Raw genomic sequence first — 20,855 nt, 5'->3', positions numbered from 1 at the left:
CGAGGATGGTACACACGAGTGATGAATATTAGAGCCCAGGCTGCTCAGACGTATGCGGCGATGGCGTTTAGAAACCAAGGGAACAGCTCCTACGCACAGCGCGCCTTCCCCCGCGGCCCGAGCACACATGCTCTATCCAATACGCAACTTCACAGGGACTGGCTCTCTGATCTCAGCTCAAAAGGTGAAAAAACAGACAACGTGACACAAAATTAATTTATAAATCAGTTTATTTACAGATTTTATCTTTTCTTAAAGTACATTTCAGTTAACAAATCTATTTACACAGGTATACATGGGAATTCATCCCACTTATTTTACAGATCATACTTACAAACCACACCCCAAGTCTTCTGTGCAAAGCTGCACTGGATGTGACTATTGGCTGAAAATGGCCTGAAGCCCAGGCTATTTACACGTACACAGTAAACGGGTTTGTTTTTCATGTCTGCACAGTACAGTACACACACGGAGGCCAGGCCTCCCAGAGAATGCTTTGCAATGTGTTTCCCAAGAAGGCTTTGCAAAGTCCGGAAGGAAAAGCTATTAAACATAGGTTAATTAAAATGACAGTACCTCCTTTACATCAGTTTACATTGTTTTCTTCACATTTTATAATACAAAGATATTTTATTGAATTGCTGCACAACCAGTTCAAGATGATTTGTAAACATGTAAATTCCTACAATTTGCATTAAACATCATTGTAGTTTCTATCATTTGCTCTTTGAATTAATTTTCTTCACTAGTATTCTTAAGGTAGTAAAAGAAGATGTAAGTTTGAACTTCTTGCAGAAAAGTTATGAGTCTCTAATGCTGTGCGAGGACACACTTTATTCAAGTATTGCAAAAAGCTAAGGCCACTTTTTTTCAAGACAAGAAAGTGAACAAAATTGTTTTTATCAATAGGCCACAACACTCTTATGAGCAATGAAATCTCTTTTGAAAGATAATTTCTCAGAGACCTGTAGTCACAGAAGGAATTTTCTTTTCTTTTGGGTAAAAGAAAAACCAATTACCTTCCTTATTAACTACTTTTGAGCTCTTCCCACTTTTCCCTAGAATAAAAATTCCTGTTTAGACCTGAAGAGGGAATCTATACCCTGTACTTGTAACCCAGAGTTCAGAACCCTGGATAGCACAAATTATTTTGGACTCAGAACTAAATCTGAAGCCTCTATGTTGGTTTACTACTAAATTCTGATAGTGCTATTCTAAAAGATATTACTGCTGATGCAAAGATCTTTTTCTTAGAGGAATTATGAATAAAGAGTGAAAGAGGATGGGAGCATGGGGAGAAGGAACAAAGATTATAAAGAGGGAATATTTAGATTCTTGATTAAGAGGCAGAGCTTGATTAAAAAGATCCCAATATGGAACGAGTGGCTGGGTATCCATAGTCACCAATTCTAATGCTAACAATAAACACCTTTCAATTATATCCAATAGTTAAAATAATAAGAAATCTGCTACTTATAGATTCCTCTGTTTTCTGCTACCAAACTACGGACAACCATTTCTAACAAGGAGTAAGACGGATTGATTGCTGCCTCTCATCTGGAGCCTGGGATTCTGAAGACAGTGGAGACAGCGGGAGTGCACGAGGGGGGCCAACACATGGTCCCGGCCGCATCCTCACCACAGAACCCCAAGTCCGGATAGCTGACTCCACACACTTATCTATTTTTTTCCTTTTCTGGAATCATAATGTCATAAAGAGTAAAGATTAACTTTCTTATTAAAAATTGATTTAGGTCCAAATAATGAGAATGTAGAAAAACAACCTATATTCCTATTATATTATTTTCATATTCACTTATAAAAAATTTATAGCAGCTGTAAAGTTTCAGTATCATAAGGACAATGTAATCCTACAAACAGCCAAAGGGTGTAGACAAGATGTTTTTCTGTCTTCCAAATAACACAAACTAAAAAGAAAGGCCTTTGCTTTTCCTTGGCCAGCGTGAAAACACTATCTCCACACTACTGGTTAATAACCTCAAGAAACCCTAGCTTCTCTTAGTGGATCTGCTCATATGGCTACAAGACTAGAGCTCAACATCAAAAGCCCAGAAGAAATGCTGGCGATACATCAATCTGCGCATTTCCCGAGACCCAATCACCACATTTCAGTGCTTTCCTTATTTGTCAAGAGCTATCATACCAGTCATTGTGCAAAATGCAAATATTCCAATGATTATTTCGCTAAGTTTCTCATGATGGCAAGATGAAACCAAGGAGGGATGGAAGTGTGCATAGTGAAACATCTGAGACGCAAAGGCAGGTTGGGAGGAAAGATGCAGAAATGAACGAATGTGCACACTTAAAAGATTATACCATCTTTGGGGTTTTTCTAACATATTTTGAAGCTATTAACATTCCGGGATATTTGTAAATATGAATCCAGTGGATGTCTTATATCATGCTTCTAATCAGGACCTTCAATATTAAGGCATTTACATTCACGCCTAAGATTATCCACATTCTTCTGGATTACTTGAAGAAGGACAGGACTGATCAAGAGAAACCAGTCAAGAAGGCAGGGTACTGAGGTCCTGGAGAGCATCACATATGCTCTAATGTAGCAGCTGGCGTCTATATATTTTTTTTTTCAGGTACAGGTAATAGTTGTGAGAAGCAATGCTGCAAGAGAGGCAGAACTGAATTTTACAGTGTCTTTAATCATCTTATTCCATTCCTGCTATTGCAGGTGATCTTGGAAAAGCTCATCTTCTTTTCATTGAATTAAATTGCCTTCTTCGATATGTGTATGGGTTTCTTAAAACCGTAGATTTCCTGTGCAAAGACTATGAACCACAGAAACTTCAAGACAGAAGTTTAACTATTACAAGAAGAATCTCTCACTTCTGAATGGGGACACACATTTTCAACTTAATAATTTATCTCAGAATAAATTAAAAAATGTTCCATAGCGCAAAACAAGCACATGAACGATAGACAATATCTTTTTGTCTTTGGTGCACACACTCATTTCCTAAATCATTCAAGTAACAGCGTCTCTGACTTCTTGGGGGAGAGATGGGAGTTGAAAGTTTGAAGGCCAAAATGAATTATTTCCACTTTTGCCATGCCTGGATGCCTGAGATGGTCCTGAGGATCTGTGATTCTAGGAGCAGCTGGTAGAGGTTCAGAAGGAGTAAGAAAAGTGCAGGGAGAGAAGAAGGGAGAGAAGACCCAGCCCTGCATCAGTCCTTTGAGCCCCGTCTTCAGTGGGGGCATTCTTTGTTTTCATGCCCACACAGAGAAAACTCAAAATAATGCAAAGGTTTAAAATTCTTTAGATGGTGCTCAGAAAGCAAGGCTACCATGGATTTCTGTGAACTGGACAGTCCACTTGGTGCTGCTCAACTGCAATAATGGAAGAAAATGATCTTCAAAAAGAAATGAAATGAATTCCAGAATGTGAAATAGGCACACGTTATTAGACTTGCCTATGTAGAAGTGGTTAGGGGTTTAATACTGTTTAGAGACTATAATGTCCATTTGACTTTCACGGTGTAAGACCAGGATTACATTTCAAAATTGGTAAGATGCAGAATTCTATATACCTCTCCTGCCTGACTTCAGCCTCAACAAAGTAATAGCCTAGTCTAAGCTCAGAGGTCAGTCTGGTGTTTTCAGCCCACAGCTGAGACCCAGTAGGGGTGTTAACAAAAGGTGTAGGATTATACTGTGTGTCAACATCAGGAGTGCAACCCTGCCCACTGAAAATAACCAACTAATCCAGTGGACAGTCTCTAAAGGCAAAGGCTGTCATACCAGATATATCGCATTGTCCCATGAACTCCAAACCAGTAGTCTTTAAGAAAAGGTAACAAGTCCGGAAGCGCTCTTGCTATGATGGAGATGGGGTGTGTATCAGGAGGCAGAAAGGCCCAGGACTCATGTTAGCACTCAGTGTTCGATTTATTTGCAAGATGTCACACAAGTAGCATTCTCCCCTGTTTTTCACTGATCTGATTCAGAACATCAATAGTATCTCTGATCAAGGTCTCAAAGATCCCATCAGCTAGCTGCATCTTCACACACAACTCATCCTCATCATAGTTCACCCACTGTGCCTCCTCTTCGTGGAGCTCCTGGACCTAGAATTTAGAGAACAGAAAGGTTAAAAAGTCACTGTCACATAAAAGCTAGAAAGTTAATTGTACTGCTATTATATATTCATATTAATTATATTCCCATCCATGAGAATACAGCCCAAGGAAGTTAGTCAGAGAAAAAGTTGTTTATATGATGATATCAATACTCCTTTAAAAGTTGTAAGTTTGAAAAACCTCAACTGCCAAATAAAAGTGCCTTCAAAACTGTCGAAATGGCTTCAAATCTGTCAAAATGGAATTTGACAGTATTCCAGGATTTTATAGATATTAAGAATTACAAGTATGTTTTCTATGACAACATAAGTGAATGTGTATAAGGATTTAAGGGGAAGAGAAGAATGTAAATTATTATATATATGGATTTACACTTATAAAATACATATATCCAAAGAAAATACTGAATGTGATTCTAGAGTATTATAAATAAGTGAAGTTTAATATTATTTTTAAAATATATTATTGCTTAAGTTTATTTTTTTATTTTTTATTTTTTAAACTATTTATTTATTTATGATAGTCACACAGAGAGAGAGAGAGAGAGAGAGAGGCAGAGGGAGAAGCAGGCTCCATGCACCGGGAGCCTGGGCCAAAGGCAGGCGCTAAACCGCTGTGCCACCCAGGGATCCCTGCTTAAGTTTATTTTAAAAATCAGTCATGTGGGGTGCCTGGGTGGCTCAGTTGGTTGACTGACTGGCTCTTGATTTTGGCTTGGGTCATGATCTCAGAGTCATGGGATGGAGCCCTGTGTCAGGTTCCACACTCAGCAGGAGGTCTGCTTGGGATTCTCTCTCAACTTCTCCCTCTGTCCCCTTTCTCTCACTCTAAAATAAATCATTTTGAAAAGTATCAGTTATGTAATACTTGCTTTTTTAAAAATTTGAAGCATAGTTGACACACAATGTTATATTTGTTTCAAGTGTACAACATAATGATTCAACAACTCCATATATTATGTTGTGCTCGCATTTGTCCCCATACAATGTTATTATAATATTAATTACATTTTACGGTTTTGAAATTCCTAAGGTAAACCCAAACTAATCAAATTAGAACTAAATGTCCAAGATTTTTTGCTTGTTTATAATTTTTAAAGACTTCTCATGGGCAGTTGGGTGGCTCAGCTCGTTAAGCGGTTGCCTTCAGCTCAGGTCATGATACCAGGGTGCTGGGATCAAGTCCCACATCGGCCTCTCTGTTCTGCTGGGAGCCTGCTTCTCTCTCCCTCTGTCATCCACTCCCCCTCCTTGTGTTCTCTCTCTCTGTCAAATAAACAAAATCTTAAAAAAAAAATACTCAGAAAAGAAACATATGAGACTTAATAGTATGCAATGATACTGTGTGTGGCATGGAGGCCAGGTGGAGAAAGTGGACTGTAAACCCCAATCTAGTGAGGAATTCAGTGAAGTCAACCGCAGTGATGGGGTTCTCTAACCAGAAGTCTTAACTTGGTGAAAAAGTCATGCGACCACAAACGCCTGACTTGCCATGATAACTTCATCTCGAAAAAGGTAGAGGACGTGAAAACAGGAACTTGTACTCTGGTTCCTGTTATGAGCAAACAAGAAGACTCTCAGGAGAGAGAGACCATATCGTCCTGTAGTTTGAGAGCACAGGAAGGAAGAAGAGCCTTTCCCAATCTATGACCTTGGTCAGGGCTGACAAATATATGACACAGCGGCTGTCATGTTCTCTCTCTTTGAGGAGGGTGTTTGACGGATTTGCAAAATAACCATTTCATCTGTTCCCTAATTTATGATCCATGAACAGATCTGCCACCAAAAAGTCAAATAAGTTTTAGAAAACTCCCTCTGGGAGGTTCACATTGTACATTAGCTTATTAAAAGGAAGTCCAGGGATCCCTGGGTGGCGCAGCGGTTTAGCGCCTGCCTTTGGCCCAGGGCGCGATCCTGGAGACCCAGGATCAAATCCCACGTCGGGCTCCCGGTGCATGGAGCCTGCTTCTCCCTCTGCCTGTGTCTCTGCCCCTCTCTCTCTCACTGTGTGCCTACCATAAATAAATAAAAATTAAAAAAAAAATTAAAAAAAAACCCTTTAAAAAATAAAATAAAATAAAAAAATAAAAAGAAGTCCATCAGTAAAGAAACTTGTTTAATTCAGAGTTTCCTATATTTATTTCATCAAAGCATCATTTTGCATTGATGTGTAAGAAATATTATTCACATACCAAGGAGCTGGTATTCTTCTCATGAAGGATGCTGTAAAAACAACAGCCTGAGGCAACACTTCTCAAACCAGTGTTGAGGGAAAACCATGTTCTGGGAGAGCTAACAGGTGTGCCCCCACAAAAGACTTCCTATCTCCCATGAATTTTGTCCAAACAAAGTTGCACAGCTTTCTTTTTTCTAAGTTTTTCAGCCTTTTAATATTAAACCTTTTCTTTGAGCAATTTCCTCCCTGGTGACAAAATTTAGGAGGCACGGTCCTGATGAAATCATCTGTGGCCTTACAGTAGAATATATGCTCAGGACATGATCTGCTATCTCAGCACAGAGACGATAAGCCCCCACAGCATTCTGTCAGATTTAGCAAAAGCTTTGCTCCTCCTCAGAGCAAGAACCACTTCCCTTTCAGATGGTGACGACCAACATCATGCTTTCCATTTTCCTGTGGCCATCCAAAAGCACAAAGCACAACTTCGAACTTCAACATGGCAACCAAGGGATCTCAGAGCCTGCAGATCTGCCTCCATTTTTTTCCTTCTGGAAAGAGGCTCTCTTTTAGAGCCTCTTCTATTTTATTACACATTTCCCCTCCTCCTACACATGTATCAGGCATATATGGCAAGTTAATATATACTATATAAGTTAATTAAATTACATTAAAAAGTCAGTCTAATAACTCCATTTTCTTTTATTTTGACAGGGTATAAGGCTGGTGGAAAAGAGAAAGGTGGGAAATAAAATATGGCCAGACTTCAGCAAGCATATGGCAGGGTCTTTCACTATATCCTTGTGAATAAGATGAGGAAACAGAAACAGGTCAATTAAATGGATTTGTGCCTTTTTGATTAAAGGACAAAACAACTACCAACCTGCAAGGATGTTTCCACCTGAACAACTCAGGAGCTTTTTCCTCTGCGCCCTCATCTATCTTGCTCATATTTCATTATTTGGCGAAATTGTACTCTCCTACTAGGCTATGAGCTCCTCAAGATTTTTCATTTTTAATTTCCCAGTGACAAGGACAGTGCAAATAGAATGTTAAATAAATATCTGGCATGTGGGTTTTTTAGTGAGTGCTAAAAGGCTGTCTTTGGATTGTGTCCAGTTCATCATTTTTGGTAATGGTGTGGATGAATTTTAGAGGTGACATGAGGTCGAAAAACAGAACTACATTGGAAGAATGTACTTGAAAATGTATTGGTAGCTTGGAACAAAGGGCCAAATTCAACAAGATGATGGAATAAGAGAATAAAATCCTGTATTTGGGCCTCCAGAATAACTACAAAGGCACAGGTTGAACCTTTGGTTTTGGGGTTTTCCTAAGTTTTTGTGAGTCTCATGAGAATGATGTTAAAAATAAATGTGATTATAAACTGGATTAATAGAAAAAGGAGATTATATGACTGTACTAATTAATCAATACACAAAATATTATATGGCTAATTGCGAGTATGGTGTCTAAAGAGGGAAACTGAAAAAGAGGTAAAGCTGAAAATGTTAAAGGAACTTTAAAAACACTATCAGACAAGGGGAGAGGATACCCACATTTAACAGGGAGGGACTCAGGTACAACATGACAGCTGTCTCAAAGGCATGCAGGAAGAATGAAAATTGTCATATAAAACCCTAACGCGAGTGAAGTAAATTATAATTCATTATATGAAAAACTTTTCAGGCTTACTAGGAGAAAGCACTCATCAACAGTAAGTGAAACTCAGGAGCTATCTAGCTAGTATTTCATCAGATTTTAAGCTGTGAAGGAGATTCAATCATTAGCTAGGGGCTTTCACTACAGGATTTGTCATTTTAAGTGCAATTCTACCTACAGTAGAGAGATTCTCCAAGCCTACTGTGTATAAAGGACATACAAAAGTTGGTCTAATTTGTCATTCATTCCACATCACATCTACTTTGAGAATGCATTGCTAAAAATAGCTCATCATATTTCTAGCTAACCTAAGATACAAATTCATCGATGTCCTTGTGAAGTGGTAAAGGGACAGTGAATGCGAACTGCAGCTGAAAGAAAGATTTCTTTTTTTGGCTAATGGAGGCCTTTCTGCCTAAAAAAACATTCTTTGTGTTTTACTCACCTCAAATAATGCCACAGACAGATGTACAGTTAGACTGATTAGGGACCTTCCTGGTCTGAGCAATGACAGCTAAATTATACACTTTCTTTCTTTTTTTAAGTAGACTACACACCCAATGCAGAGCCCAATGCAGGGCTTGAACTCACGACCCTGAGATCAAGACCTGAGCTAAGATCAGTCAGATGTTTAACCGACTGAGCCACTCAGGCGCCCCTAAATTATACATTTTTGTATGGAGGAAGCAACTGTTTATTATGAAATGTTTAATACAATAGTTTCTCAAATTATAAGCGCTAAAGTTCCATTTGAGGGCACCTCTCCACAGTGTGGATGCCGCATGTGCCATCGCAGGGACCCTGCTCCTACAGCCCCTCCTTGCTCCTCTGCATCATCACATTTTCTCTAGTGAACTTTTCCTCTCAGCATTATTTCTTTCAAGCTACAAGAACCCTCTCTTGTCACCATGCCCCTCTCCATCTTTCACTTTACTAGAAAAACTCCTTTGAAATGTCCACTTTTGCTCTCACTAATCTCTTATTCTCTTTTGAAACTTACTGAAATCCAGTGCTGACCTCAGGCATGCCACCCGGATTATTTATATTAATGTAAGATAGTAAAGACCTCCACATTGCTAAATCCCATGGTAAATCCTCAGTTCTTATTTTACTTGACCAATTAGCTGTATTCCATGCAGTTGATTCCTCCCTCCTCCTGGAAGCACTTTCACCTGGCTTCCAGGACCCCATACTCTCTTGGGTTTCTCCTACTTCTTTGGCTGCTCCTTTCTAGTCTCCTTTGTTGGTTCTTCCTCATCTTCTGAATGCTTGAAACATTGGAGTGTGTCCAGAATCAGTTGTTGCACCTCCGCTCCCTATTAGTTTGCACTCTCTTGGCCTCATGGCTCTGCCTGCCATCGCTATGTCCAGGACTCCCAAATTCCTATCTCCAGCCTAAGTCTCTTGCCTGAGCTGCAGACAGATATATCCAGTTGCCTATTCAGTATCTCCATCTGAATGTTTATCAGATACCTCAAATTTAGCATGTTCAAAACAGAATTCCTGATATTCCTTCCCAACCCGCTCCTCTCAATCTTTCTCAAATAAGCAAATGGCAATTCTATCCTTCCAGTTGCTCCCAGCAATCCAATGGAATTATTCTTAATATCATTCTTTCTTTTATATGCCATATCCAATATATCAGCAGTTCTGCTGTTCTATTTTGAAAATATGTCTAGAATCTGACCACTTCTCACCACCTCAATCTGGCCATTATTATCACTTGCCTGGATTATCACAATATCCTACTGGTCTCCTTGCTCCCATTCCTTCAATCTATCCTCAACACAGCAGCCATAGTGATCCTGTTAAAATGTACATCACATCACTCTTCCTCTCAATTGTTAAATGTCTGCTGATCTTATTCAGAGTAAAACCTAAAGTCTTTATAAGGGCCTATTAGACCCTACATGATCTGGCTGTCTGTACACACACACACACACACACACACACACACACACAACGCGCGCACGCCAATACCTCTGGAACATCATCTCCTACTATTTCTGACCCCTCTCACTCTGCTCCACACCCAGTGACCTTCCCCTAGTAATCAAGGCCCAATGTATCTTTTCCAGAATGTTCTTCCCCTGGGTGAGTGCTTGGCTGTCTTTCCCTCAGTCCTTTAAGCAAATGTCATCTCTCAGCAAGACCTTCCCCAGACATCCTATCTAAAACTGCAACCCCCAATATTCCCTTATTGCATATATATTTACCTTATATTTATTGTATCTGTCTCCCTCACTAGAATGAAAGCTCCTTGCATTTCGTCTGATTTGTTCATTAATGCATTCCCAGGGTCTAGAGTACTATGCTTAGTACATAGCAGGTGTATAAGAAATAACTGATTGATTGGGTTAATTTGAACTGGCCAAAGGTGCCCCTGGGAGTTCAGTGGATCCTTTTCAATAATTCAATAGGCAAATAGGTGAATAGTTTTGTCTAGTTCTTTCTTAACTGTTGTGAAGCACAGTGTTTATGCATACACACATCAGAGTCCCTTTTCTAATTAAACTGTTTTCACATGATTTAATTCTGTGCTAATAATAATCTTTTTTTTTTTTTAATCACACTGGACTGCGTGGTGACAAACCAGCATGATGAAAGAAAATACTGAACTGGCAGAAAATTGTACTGAAAAACCTGACAATATGGCTGACACATTATATGATTTAATATAGAAAGATGGAGCCAAACATTCTGGGAATTAAATCTACTAGTATTGTTAGGATCTTTAGGCAAAGGTGACAGCATGTGCTTGTTCTGAGTCAAAATATCTTTATCCTCAAGAATCAAGCATAGGTGGCAGATTTAAACCACCATGGCTGAAGGGCATGTACATTTTTTTTAAAGGATTTTATTTATTTATGAGAGGCACAGAGAGACAGGCAGAAACATAGAGGGAGGAGCAGGCTCCCCACAAGGAACCCAATGTGGGACTTGATCCTGGATCCCAGGATCATGCCCTGAGCCGAAGGTGGTCGCTCAACCACTGCACTCCCCAGGCGTACCAGGGCATGTACATTTTTAATAAAAAGATGGAAAAGCCAAAAATCTTCAAGTTCTGTATCTCATAGCACTATGTCAAATTTCTGACCCATATTCTAATTGACATAATTTAGACTCTGCTGTTTGCAGACAGGAAGGGTGGGGATCAAGTAAGAAAATGATTATAAATCAATAAAAATTATTATATTAATAACTTCATACTTTTGAGAGCTTCTTATATGCCACTTAGCACATAGAGTCTCTCATTTGGTCATTACAACAACTCTATGAGGCTGCCACTCTACAAATGGGGAGACTGAGATGCACAGAGGTAACTTACCCAAAGTCACATTGTTAGTAAGTGGTAGAGACAAGTTTGGAACCTTATAAGAGGTCTGATTCCACAGATCTTGCTCTTAACTGCTAAGCCATATTTTCTCACTAACATCCATGGAAGTATTTGGGGGTTCATTATATCCAAAAATATTAAATGAGGCTCAGGAAGTTTCAGGACCTTTAAAAACTAAAGATCCTAAGCAAAATTACCAATAGTCAAAATTCTAGAAAAACAATAATACCCATCAATTTTATAAGAACAGATGGCTTCATTTTATCTATAGTGTTGGGCTGACCAAAATATTAACCATTGTCTTCTCCTGCTCTTTTAAATTATAATATCCAGGGACACCTGAGCGGCTCAGTCAGTTAAGCATCTGCCTTCAGCTCAAGTCATGATCCCAGGGTCCTGGGATCAAGTCCCGCATATGGCTCCTTGCTCGGTGGGGAGCCTGCTTCTCCCTCTGTCTGCTGCTCCCCCTGCTAGTGCTCTCTCTCTCTGACAAATAAATCTTTTAAAAAATTATAATATCCAAATCTTATTTAGAAATAAAATTTGAAAAACTCCTGGAGTGCGCATTAAAACACACCACCACCACCACTAGATGGCAAGACTGGCAGAGTAAAAACAGGAGAGTAAGATAATGCAAAAAAGTTCTCATATAAACACAGATATACTGGATAAAATGTAACAAAACTACTTGCAATGCACAAAGAAATCTTGAGAAAAGAGGAAAATCTTAAGTACTAGAACAAATAGGAATTTAAAAGAGCAGCAAGTGTTGCATCTAATTAGGGGAAGAATTAAGAGCCATGAAAGAGAACTTGTCCAGAGAAGTGCCACAGGGAAATGGAGACTTGAGGAGAAGCAATATTCTAAGAGACAATAGCTGAGAATTTTCCAGAATTGGGTAAAGATATGAATCCACAGATTTATTTTTTTTAAAGATTTATTTATTTATGATAGACAGAGAGAGAGACACACACACACAGGCAGAGGGAGAAGCAGGCTCCATGCCAGGAGCCCGATGTGGGACTTGATCCTGGGACTCCAGGACCACGCCCTGGGCCAAAGGCAGGCGCCAAACCGCCAAGCCACCCAGGGATCCCCCCTGAATCCACAGATTTAATAAGCACAGTGAGTCCAAAGCAGGAAAAATAAAATGAAATCCACATCTAGACATATCCAGAGAAATTATAAAATGAACACACAAACACCACACACATAACCTTCAATAGAAACTAACAAGAAAAGACAGATTCCCCATAAAGGACTGTCAGCAGATTTCTCAAGACCAACAAGAGAGGTCAGATTACAATAAAAGAATACCTTAAAATTGCTGAAGTAAAAGAACTATCATCTTAGAATTCAATACTTAAGTAAACTATAATTCAAGAATAAGAGCTGAAATAGACATTTGCAGACAAAGACAGAGCTTACATTAACTTACAGAGTTCATATTTTAGGATGGTGGAAACTGGCCTCAGTGGAAGAGGAGGAAGGGGTTCTATACCATTATCTGTTCTTTTTTGTAATTTTGGAATATTTAAGAATGTTAATAATATATAATACATTATATACTATTAATAATATTAATATTTAATAATTAAACATGCAAAATATTTAGAATAGCTAATAAACAGGTAAAAATTAATCACATTTAATAATAAAATTATAAAGAGCAAAATGAGCTAATTCTTTTGATAAAGATTTAAAAATTGGTAACAGTTATTGGCAAAGGTGAGAAACCACTCTTGTATCTTGCTGGTGAGTATGTATAATTGGTACACAACCTTTTTGGAGAACACTTTGATAACACATACGAAAGCCTTAACATTCTGCATATACTTTTAATCAGTAATTCTATTTTAGGAGTTTACTCTAAGGAAATTATTGACAATAAGTACAAAAATCTCATACTGCAAGATATTTATCACAACACTGTTGTTTAAAAAAGCAAAAAAATTATTGATTGGTTAAAATAAGGGTACATCCATTTAGTGGATTACTTATTTCCAGGAAAATAAAATGGCATAAAGTTATTAAAAGTGATATAAAATAGAGGAACATTTAGTGAAAATAAAAAATGTTCATTTTATTAAGTAAAAAGAATCAGATCACAAGAAAAGAGACAATGATCTCATTTGTTTATTTTATTTTATTATTTTTTTGATCTCATTTGTTTAAAAAAATTCTTTGTATAAAAGGACTCCAAGTCTATATACATCACAATATTAGGAGTTATCTAGATGTTGAGATTATCATGATTTTCTTTTATCAATATTTTGTAAATTCTCTAAAATGAGCATGATTATTTTATACTAAACATGATTTTTCTTTTGTACTAAGGGAAGAACTTTTGGTTCATGTGAGTGTTATAAAAAGTTGCTTTGAGGGGCACCTGTGTGGCACAGTCAGTTAAATGGCTCCTGGTTTTGGCTCAGGGTCATGAGATCTAGTCTTGAGATGGGCTCTACACTCATCATGGAGTCTGCTTAAATTTCTCTCTCCCTCTGCCTGTGGCCCTCCCCCATTCTTGCCCCCCCACCAAAATAAATAAATATATCTTTAAAAAAATACTGAGTGCAAAAACATTAGAATCTCCAAATGCCAGGTTGGCTAAATAATTGTGGGAGAGGAGTTTATTAAGCATCTCTTAATAATTAATTCAAGAAGCTAGCAGTACCATTTAGCTACACATTCAGAAGAGTGGGAGAAAAAAAGAGTGAACTCATGAAACAAATTACATCTCTCTGTAGGAAAGTTAAAAGTATTTTATGACCAGGAAAGGGGACATACACATAATATATATTGTTACTGTTTCCCAACTCCTAAATCTCTTGAATTGTTATACACAGATGTCACCTTCACCAAAGCTATAATAATCTTATACTAGCTAAAGAAATTTTTGTTTGCTATTTGAGACTTTTCTGAGAACTGCTGGAGAGACAGATGTTTCTATGTAAGTGATCCTATATGGCACTGTTGAAAGCCTTTGCTGTCCAAGGACAGTTTCTTGTTTTTTGGTACATCTAATAAAGGGCCACAAACCAATCTGCTTACTCTTCACTTGTGAGATATATTACTTGTCATTTCGGATTAATAATTCAAGTCTGAGGATGCTTCCAAATTGTTGCCTCTCCCTCCAATATATTTAATCATTGGACTATTAAGATGACATTTTTATATACTTGTGAAGTAAAAGCTGTAACTAGCTGGAAGCTGGATATAGTAAGTCTTCACTTTCTGTGTCCTTTTGAACTGGTACACTATGCTAGTTTCCTCATTTGCTTTGACATGTGCTCAAGATAAACTTATCTAAGAAGTTTTGCTTTTTTAATAAACAACAGCCACCTGTGCTGTATAGGCTAATATCCTTCTACCTGGTTTTTCTGCCTCCACACACTTGGTTCTTTTTAAGAATTCTCCCAGTATATACATACATACACATAAATATATATGTATTTAGAATAATACACAACTAAAAGATAGATTTATTTTTATTTTTAGGGGGGGCAAAGGGAGAGGGAGAGAGAATCTTAAGCAGACTGTCTGCTGAGTGGGGAGCTCAATCCTACAACTCTGAGATCATGACCTGAACTGAAATCAAGAGTCAGATGCTTAACCCAGGTATCCCACTCACCTAGCATTTTTAAAACTGCCAATCTGGTCTTATAGTTTCTCTAGCTTAAGCTTGTTTTCATCATAAAATCCAAAAGCCTTAATGTGGCTTACGAAGTACTGGAGGATGCAGATCCTACCCCTCCAGTTTTATCTTATGCCACTTCCAACCACTAACATTTCAGATTAAATCCATGCTCCTCCTCATTTCAGGTCTTGGCAAATGTGGTTTGCTCCCCCTGAAATGCTCTTCTATCTTAGAACTCAGGTAATGCTTACTCATCCTTAAGATCTCAGCTCAAATGTCACCTCCTCAGGGAAGCTTGCCTTGACCATCCTCATTAGATCAGTTTCCTTTGGTTTATGCTTTTACAATAGCTCTGTATTCCTTTATTTTTATTGTTTAATTTAGAATTACACACTTGTGTAAATTATATATCAAATGGCTAGTTTTTGACAGCAAACTGTAAATCCACAAAGATCTATACCTGTCTTGCTTACTACTGTCACATCAGCCCTTAATTAGTACAGTTCTTGATTCAAATGTTTACACTGAGATGATGGTAGAGGATGTTATCAAGTTAACTGATAGAAGGATTAATGAATGTTTCTTGACATGCTTTCTTCTTCTTCTTCTTTTTTTTTTTTTTTTTAAGATTTTATTTATTTGAGGGGCACCTGGGTGGCTCAGTTGAAGCCTCTGCTTTCAGCTCAGGTCATGATCCTGGGGTCCTGGGATGGAGACCTGGGCTGGGATCCATGCTCAGCGGAGAATCTGCTACTCCTTCTCCCTCTGCCCCTCCTCACCCCCGCTTGTGCTCTTGATGTCAAATAAATAAAATCTTTTTTAAAAAATTATTTATTTGAGAGAGTGACAGAGAGCATGAGCAGGGAGCATCATGCAGGGCTCCAACTCAGGACCCCAAGATCGTGATCTGGGCTGAAAGCAGATGCTTAAGCGACCAAACTACCCAGGCGCCCCTGACATGCTTTCTTCTTTAATTACTACAGAAGTGCTGGAAGCAACATCTTGGAAATTAACAATAACTCAAACTTTAAGCCACTATTGAAATATGAGAACAAGTTCACATTCTTGAGATGCAAAGATCTATGAACAACTAGTTGGTTAAAATCTTGGCTCTCATTTGCTGGGCAAGTCACTTAATATCTTTGAGTTTAAACTTCCTCATTTATAAAACAGAATAACATGACTCCTTCCTACCTCATATAATTACTGTGTTTTATAGTGTGTTCTTTTCATGCATGAAAAAAGGCATGAAAAAGAATGGCAAGCTATTAAATAAATGTTTATCTAGTATAGTTGTTACTGAGCAAATGAAACAATGGGAAGACATATACTTGGGGAAAACTGATTAATTTAAGGATTAAACTTGTTTTTCATCATATGAATATAAATATAAACAAGACTGAAAGTTCAGAATTAAAATGTTTAGAGATAAACCTGAATCAAGTAATGCATTTCCTAAAGTTTGCTACTACTTAACATTCTTTTAGGGAAGAAAGAAAAGAATAAAAGACCTTTTTTTTCTTTCCTTTTTCTTTCTTTTTTGGTGTGATAAACATTCTTTTTTTTTAAAGTAGGCTCCCTGCCCAGCATGGAGCCCAATGTGGGGCTTGAACTCATGATTCTGAGATCAAGACCTAAGCTGAGATCAAAGTCAGATGCTTAACCAACTGAGTACCCAGGCACCTTGATAAACATTTTTCTAGTGCTAGAGAAATATACTGCAAAATGGAATAAATCTTATCCAGCTAAAGCTCTGGATAATAATAATAATGGCAAAATAGTAACAACTAGTTTTTATTGAGTTATATACAGGGAATTCTTCTATACACACATATATAAATACTCATTTAATTCTCTTAATAACTGTATTGGTAGGCTGCAGACAGGGAAATGAGACATAAAAGGTTAGACAATTTGTCCAAGATTACACATCAGGTAAGTGGCAGAACAAGTATTTAAACTCAGGCCATCAAAAAAAATAAAAATAAACAAACAAACAAACAAACTCAGGCCATCTGGCCCCAGAATCTTTATTGGTCTCTATTTTTAATTTAGTACCTTAAACTTTGCATCCACTCAACTTCTTCTCAAATTCTCCACACCCACAAAATACTGTTAAGTTAAATATTCATCTATCAAGTTCAAAAGAAAGCAAGTCCTAAAACTGAGGGGCAGAAATGCAGCAAATGAAAGATTTAAGGCTTTACTATCATAGACTTAAAAGCAATTATATTTCCCCTCTTTTAAAAGACTTCATTTATCTATCTGAGAGACACAGAGAGAACGTGAAGAACAGAGATTCTGAAGCAGATTTTGCACGGAGCACAGAGCCTGATGTGGGTGGGCTCGATCCTACAATTGTGAGATTATGACCTGAGTTGAAACCAGGAGGAGGATACTTAACTGAGCCACCCAGCCACCTCTTCTCTTTCTTTTTAGAATCTAATCACATTCTGATTTTAGAAGAGACAGTCAAAATAAAAAATATTTCAGTTATATACACTGACCAGGATATGATCCACTCGGTCTCTTTTCTTTCTTCCAAATTTCATCATTTTCTGCCAATCTGTTTTGTGGTTTGGCTCCTTTTTAAGACTAAACAACTTGAGTACTTCTGTGGCTATGAAGTTCTGTGAAAATAAGAGGGAATGAAACAAAAACAACAAAGTTCCTGAGATTTAGTGCTTATGATGCAGATTTGTGCTAAGAATATAGTATTTATAATAAAAGATCATACGAATTTCTCCCACTTACAGTTCCACTTAGCAATTTGAAGACACAAGCATTCCAAATGCTCAGACTTATTCACTAAAGAATTTTTTGTTTTTACACAACATATAAAAGTAAAACTCATTGATGAATCTGCAAAGAAAAATCACTTGAGAGTCCCCTCTACCCAAGAACTACTACCACTGGCTAACTTCAAGCTGGCAAAACTACTAACAGAAGCATAAAATAATCTCTGCATCTGGAAAATTCCATATAAATGTTGGAGGCAATGCCATGTGAGCAAAGTACAGGCTTTGGCTAGGATAGTTTATTCTAAAGCACCATGACTGAATTTGTTGAATTAAAAAAATATTAATCAACATTTCAGTATAAAAAACATGATAGTTTTACTAACAATATTTAAACTATCACCCTTAGAAAAAACTTTACAAAACGCTATTTCAGTATGAATATTGGTGGGTAGCATCACTGTGTGTTATATTGACATATGCATTCTGATGATGGTTGATATATATTATGTGCCGTGCCTTCTTTCAACTTATTTGTTCTTTGTTATTAATAAATTTGGGTTTTTACTACTTTTTACAGTTCTGTTAAAAAACAAACAATGTCCTTAATGGAGGAAAAGATAACATTTATGAATCAGAATAATTTGAGAAGATTCTCAAACCAATGTGTCTCTGAACTCTACCACTATACACATACACTCTCTTACTAATGGATGTATTAACTTTGGAGGGCTGAAAGAAATGGAGTACACCTGTGTTTAAAAAACTCTCCAGGTGGTTCTGATATTCTATTTCTATTTCTTAAAGTTGAAAATCATTTTAGTTTTTTTTTTTTAATCTAATTAATCTTTGCAGGATCCCTGGGTGGCTCAGCGGTTTAGCGCCTGCCTTTGATCCTGGAGTCCTGGCATCGAGTCCCATGTCGGGCTCCCGGCATGGAGCCTGCTTCTCCCTCTGCCTGTGTCTCTGCCTCTCACTCTCTCTCATGAATAAAGAAATCTTTAAAAAAATTAATCTTTGCAAACTTTTTTTTTTTTTTTTTTGGTGCTACTTACTTCAATTTAAGCAGAGGTCAGCAAGCTTTGGTAAAGAGCCGAACTATAAAAATTTTAGGCTTTATGGGCCATAGGGTCTCTGTCACAACTACTCAATTCTGCTCTTATAGCAGGAAGGCAGCCATAGACAATATTTAAACAAATGGGTGTGGCTGTGGTCCAATAAAACTTCATTTATAAAAACAGGTGGTAGGCTGGAATTGGCCTATGGGCCATAGTTTGCCTAACTTCAATGTAAGCATATATTGCATCTCATAAACATCTACTGGTGTTCTACGAGTACAAAATATTTTCAAAAGCTTTCTATAGTTAATGCTGTGTTACTGTATATTTGGAAGTTGCTAAGAGAATAGATCTTAACACTTTTCATCACACAAAAAAATTTGTAACTATATGTGATGATGGATGTTAACTAGACTTGTGGTGATCTTTTCACAATATATACAAATACTGAATCATTATGTTGTACATCTGAAACTAATGATATATGGTAATTACATTTTAATAAAAAAAGACTAAATTGTTTAGGCAATGCCTCCACATTATACACCAGAATATTGTATATGTTCTTTACTGTATTTTACTCTTTGATGATTTTAAGAAAAATATACCAGTAAGATGAGTACAGTTGACTCTTAAACTCTTGTGGGTCCATTTAGTTACACATGGATTTTTTTTCAATTGAGTACATTACAGTACCATAAATGTAGTTTCTCTTGAGATTTTCTTAATAACATTTTTTTTTCTCTAGCTTACTTTATTGTAAGAATACAGTATATAATACATATACAAAGTATGTGTTAACTGTTACTTGTAAGCTTTCTGGTAGACTATCCATAAAGATTTTCAATTGAGTAGGGGGTTGGCATCCCTAACTGCCAACAATGTTCAAGGATCAACTATAGTTGGAGGTACACTATCTGTAGGGAAAAATCAGCTTTCCATGATCAAATAAGGTCTGGAAAATACAACTCCAGACCCTTGCTACTTGGAGTGGTTCTAGGGTCAAGAGAAGCTACATCACTAAGGAGCTTGTTAGAAATGCAGAATCTCAGGTCCTACTCCAGACCTGCTGCATAAGAATCTCCATTTTAACAAAATCTCCAGATGCTTCATACTCACATTACAGTTTGAGAGGCACTATACTGGAAATATAACCTTTGTTTGTTATATGACCTGTGTGTGTGTGTATACACACACGCATACTCACACACACACACACGTATTATAGATATAGATATATATTAGGTATTTTATCTTATTTCAGCTTATTCATTGTTATTAATAAATAAAATAAATTTACATTATAAAATATAGTATTTGTCAGTATGAATATATAAATATATTTATATATATATTTGTACATGTGAACAGGCAGAGAATTGCTATCATTGTGACTCTAAAGTTTTGTTGGGAGTTACTGTAGCTTTAGGGTACTTAATCTTTTCAGAGGTTTCTTAGATAATATATTTTATATATCATGTTACTATCCCACATATTTCAAAACCACATTACTAATCTGAAACCTCCAAAATCAAAGATGAAAAGGTAACACCTGTCTAGGGCTGGCCTGTTTGATATATGACATCTTTTCACGTGTAATTCTAGAATATCTATCTCTAAATCACCAAAAATTTACCTAAAACTCCAATGAATCACAATAATTTATTTCCCTATTTCCTAATTTTTTCTTAAATGTTATAACTTAAATGTTATAAATTACACACACACACACACACACACACACAAGAAATGACTGTTAAAACTATGCTTTGTAAAAACTTGAGAATTCAGGATTCCCTCTCACCCATTCCTCCACTGCTCATGGATTCAATGAATCAACATTTATTCAATACCCACTATGCGACAGGCCTTGAGGACAGAGGGTGACTAACACAGAAGAGTATCTGTTTTCATGGCATTTATATATCTGCATAAATGAATAGCAAGTCAAAAAAGGAGATACTCTCTAGTTTGCAGTTTACCTTGATTTCATCAAGGTTATTTGGATTTTTCACTCGTCGGAAATAACTAGAGTTGATTCTACATGGCTTCATCCAGACAGGTTGATTCAAGTTGGGATCCTCTGCGAATATTTCCTCAAAAATCTCTTTTGTTAAATCAAAAACCGCC

At 37.1% G+C, this 20,855-nt stretch overlaps 1 protein-coding gene across 6 annotated transcripts in view; it reads right to left on the bottom strand.

Annotated features, from left to right (window-relative positions):
• Positions 1-212: 212 nt before the first annotated feature.
• The window catches only part of CEP350 (centrosomal protein 350), a 153,819-nt gene continuing 133,176 nt past the window's right edge, over positions 213-20,855 (bottom strand). For all 6 annotated transcript variants that reach the window (XM_025429941.3, XM_025429944.3, XM_049112109.1 and 3 more), the window contains 3 exons: positions 20,708-20,854; positions 17,437-17,559; positions 213-4,106 (listed from right to left, as the gene is read on the bottom strand). In XM_025429941.3, the coding sequence (XP_025285726.1) occupies positions 3,942-4,106; positions 17,437-17,559; positions 20,708-20,854 (435 nt within the window). In that variant the 3' untranslated portion in view covers positions 213-3,941. The remainder of the gene's footprint in view (positions 4,107-17,436; positions 17,560-20,707; position 20,855) is intronic.

The sequence above is a fragment of the Canis lupus genome, chromosome 7, assembly GCF_003254725.2.
Source record: "Canis lupus dingo isolate Sandy chromosome 7, ASM325472v2, whole genome shotgun sequence".
NCBI lineage: Eukaryota > Metazoa > Chordata > Mammalia > Carnivora > Canidae > Canis > Canis lupus.
The sequence above is the reverse complement of the archived record's forward strand: the minus strand, read 5'-3'. Positions and strand labels throughout refer to the sequence as shown.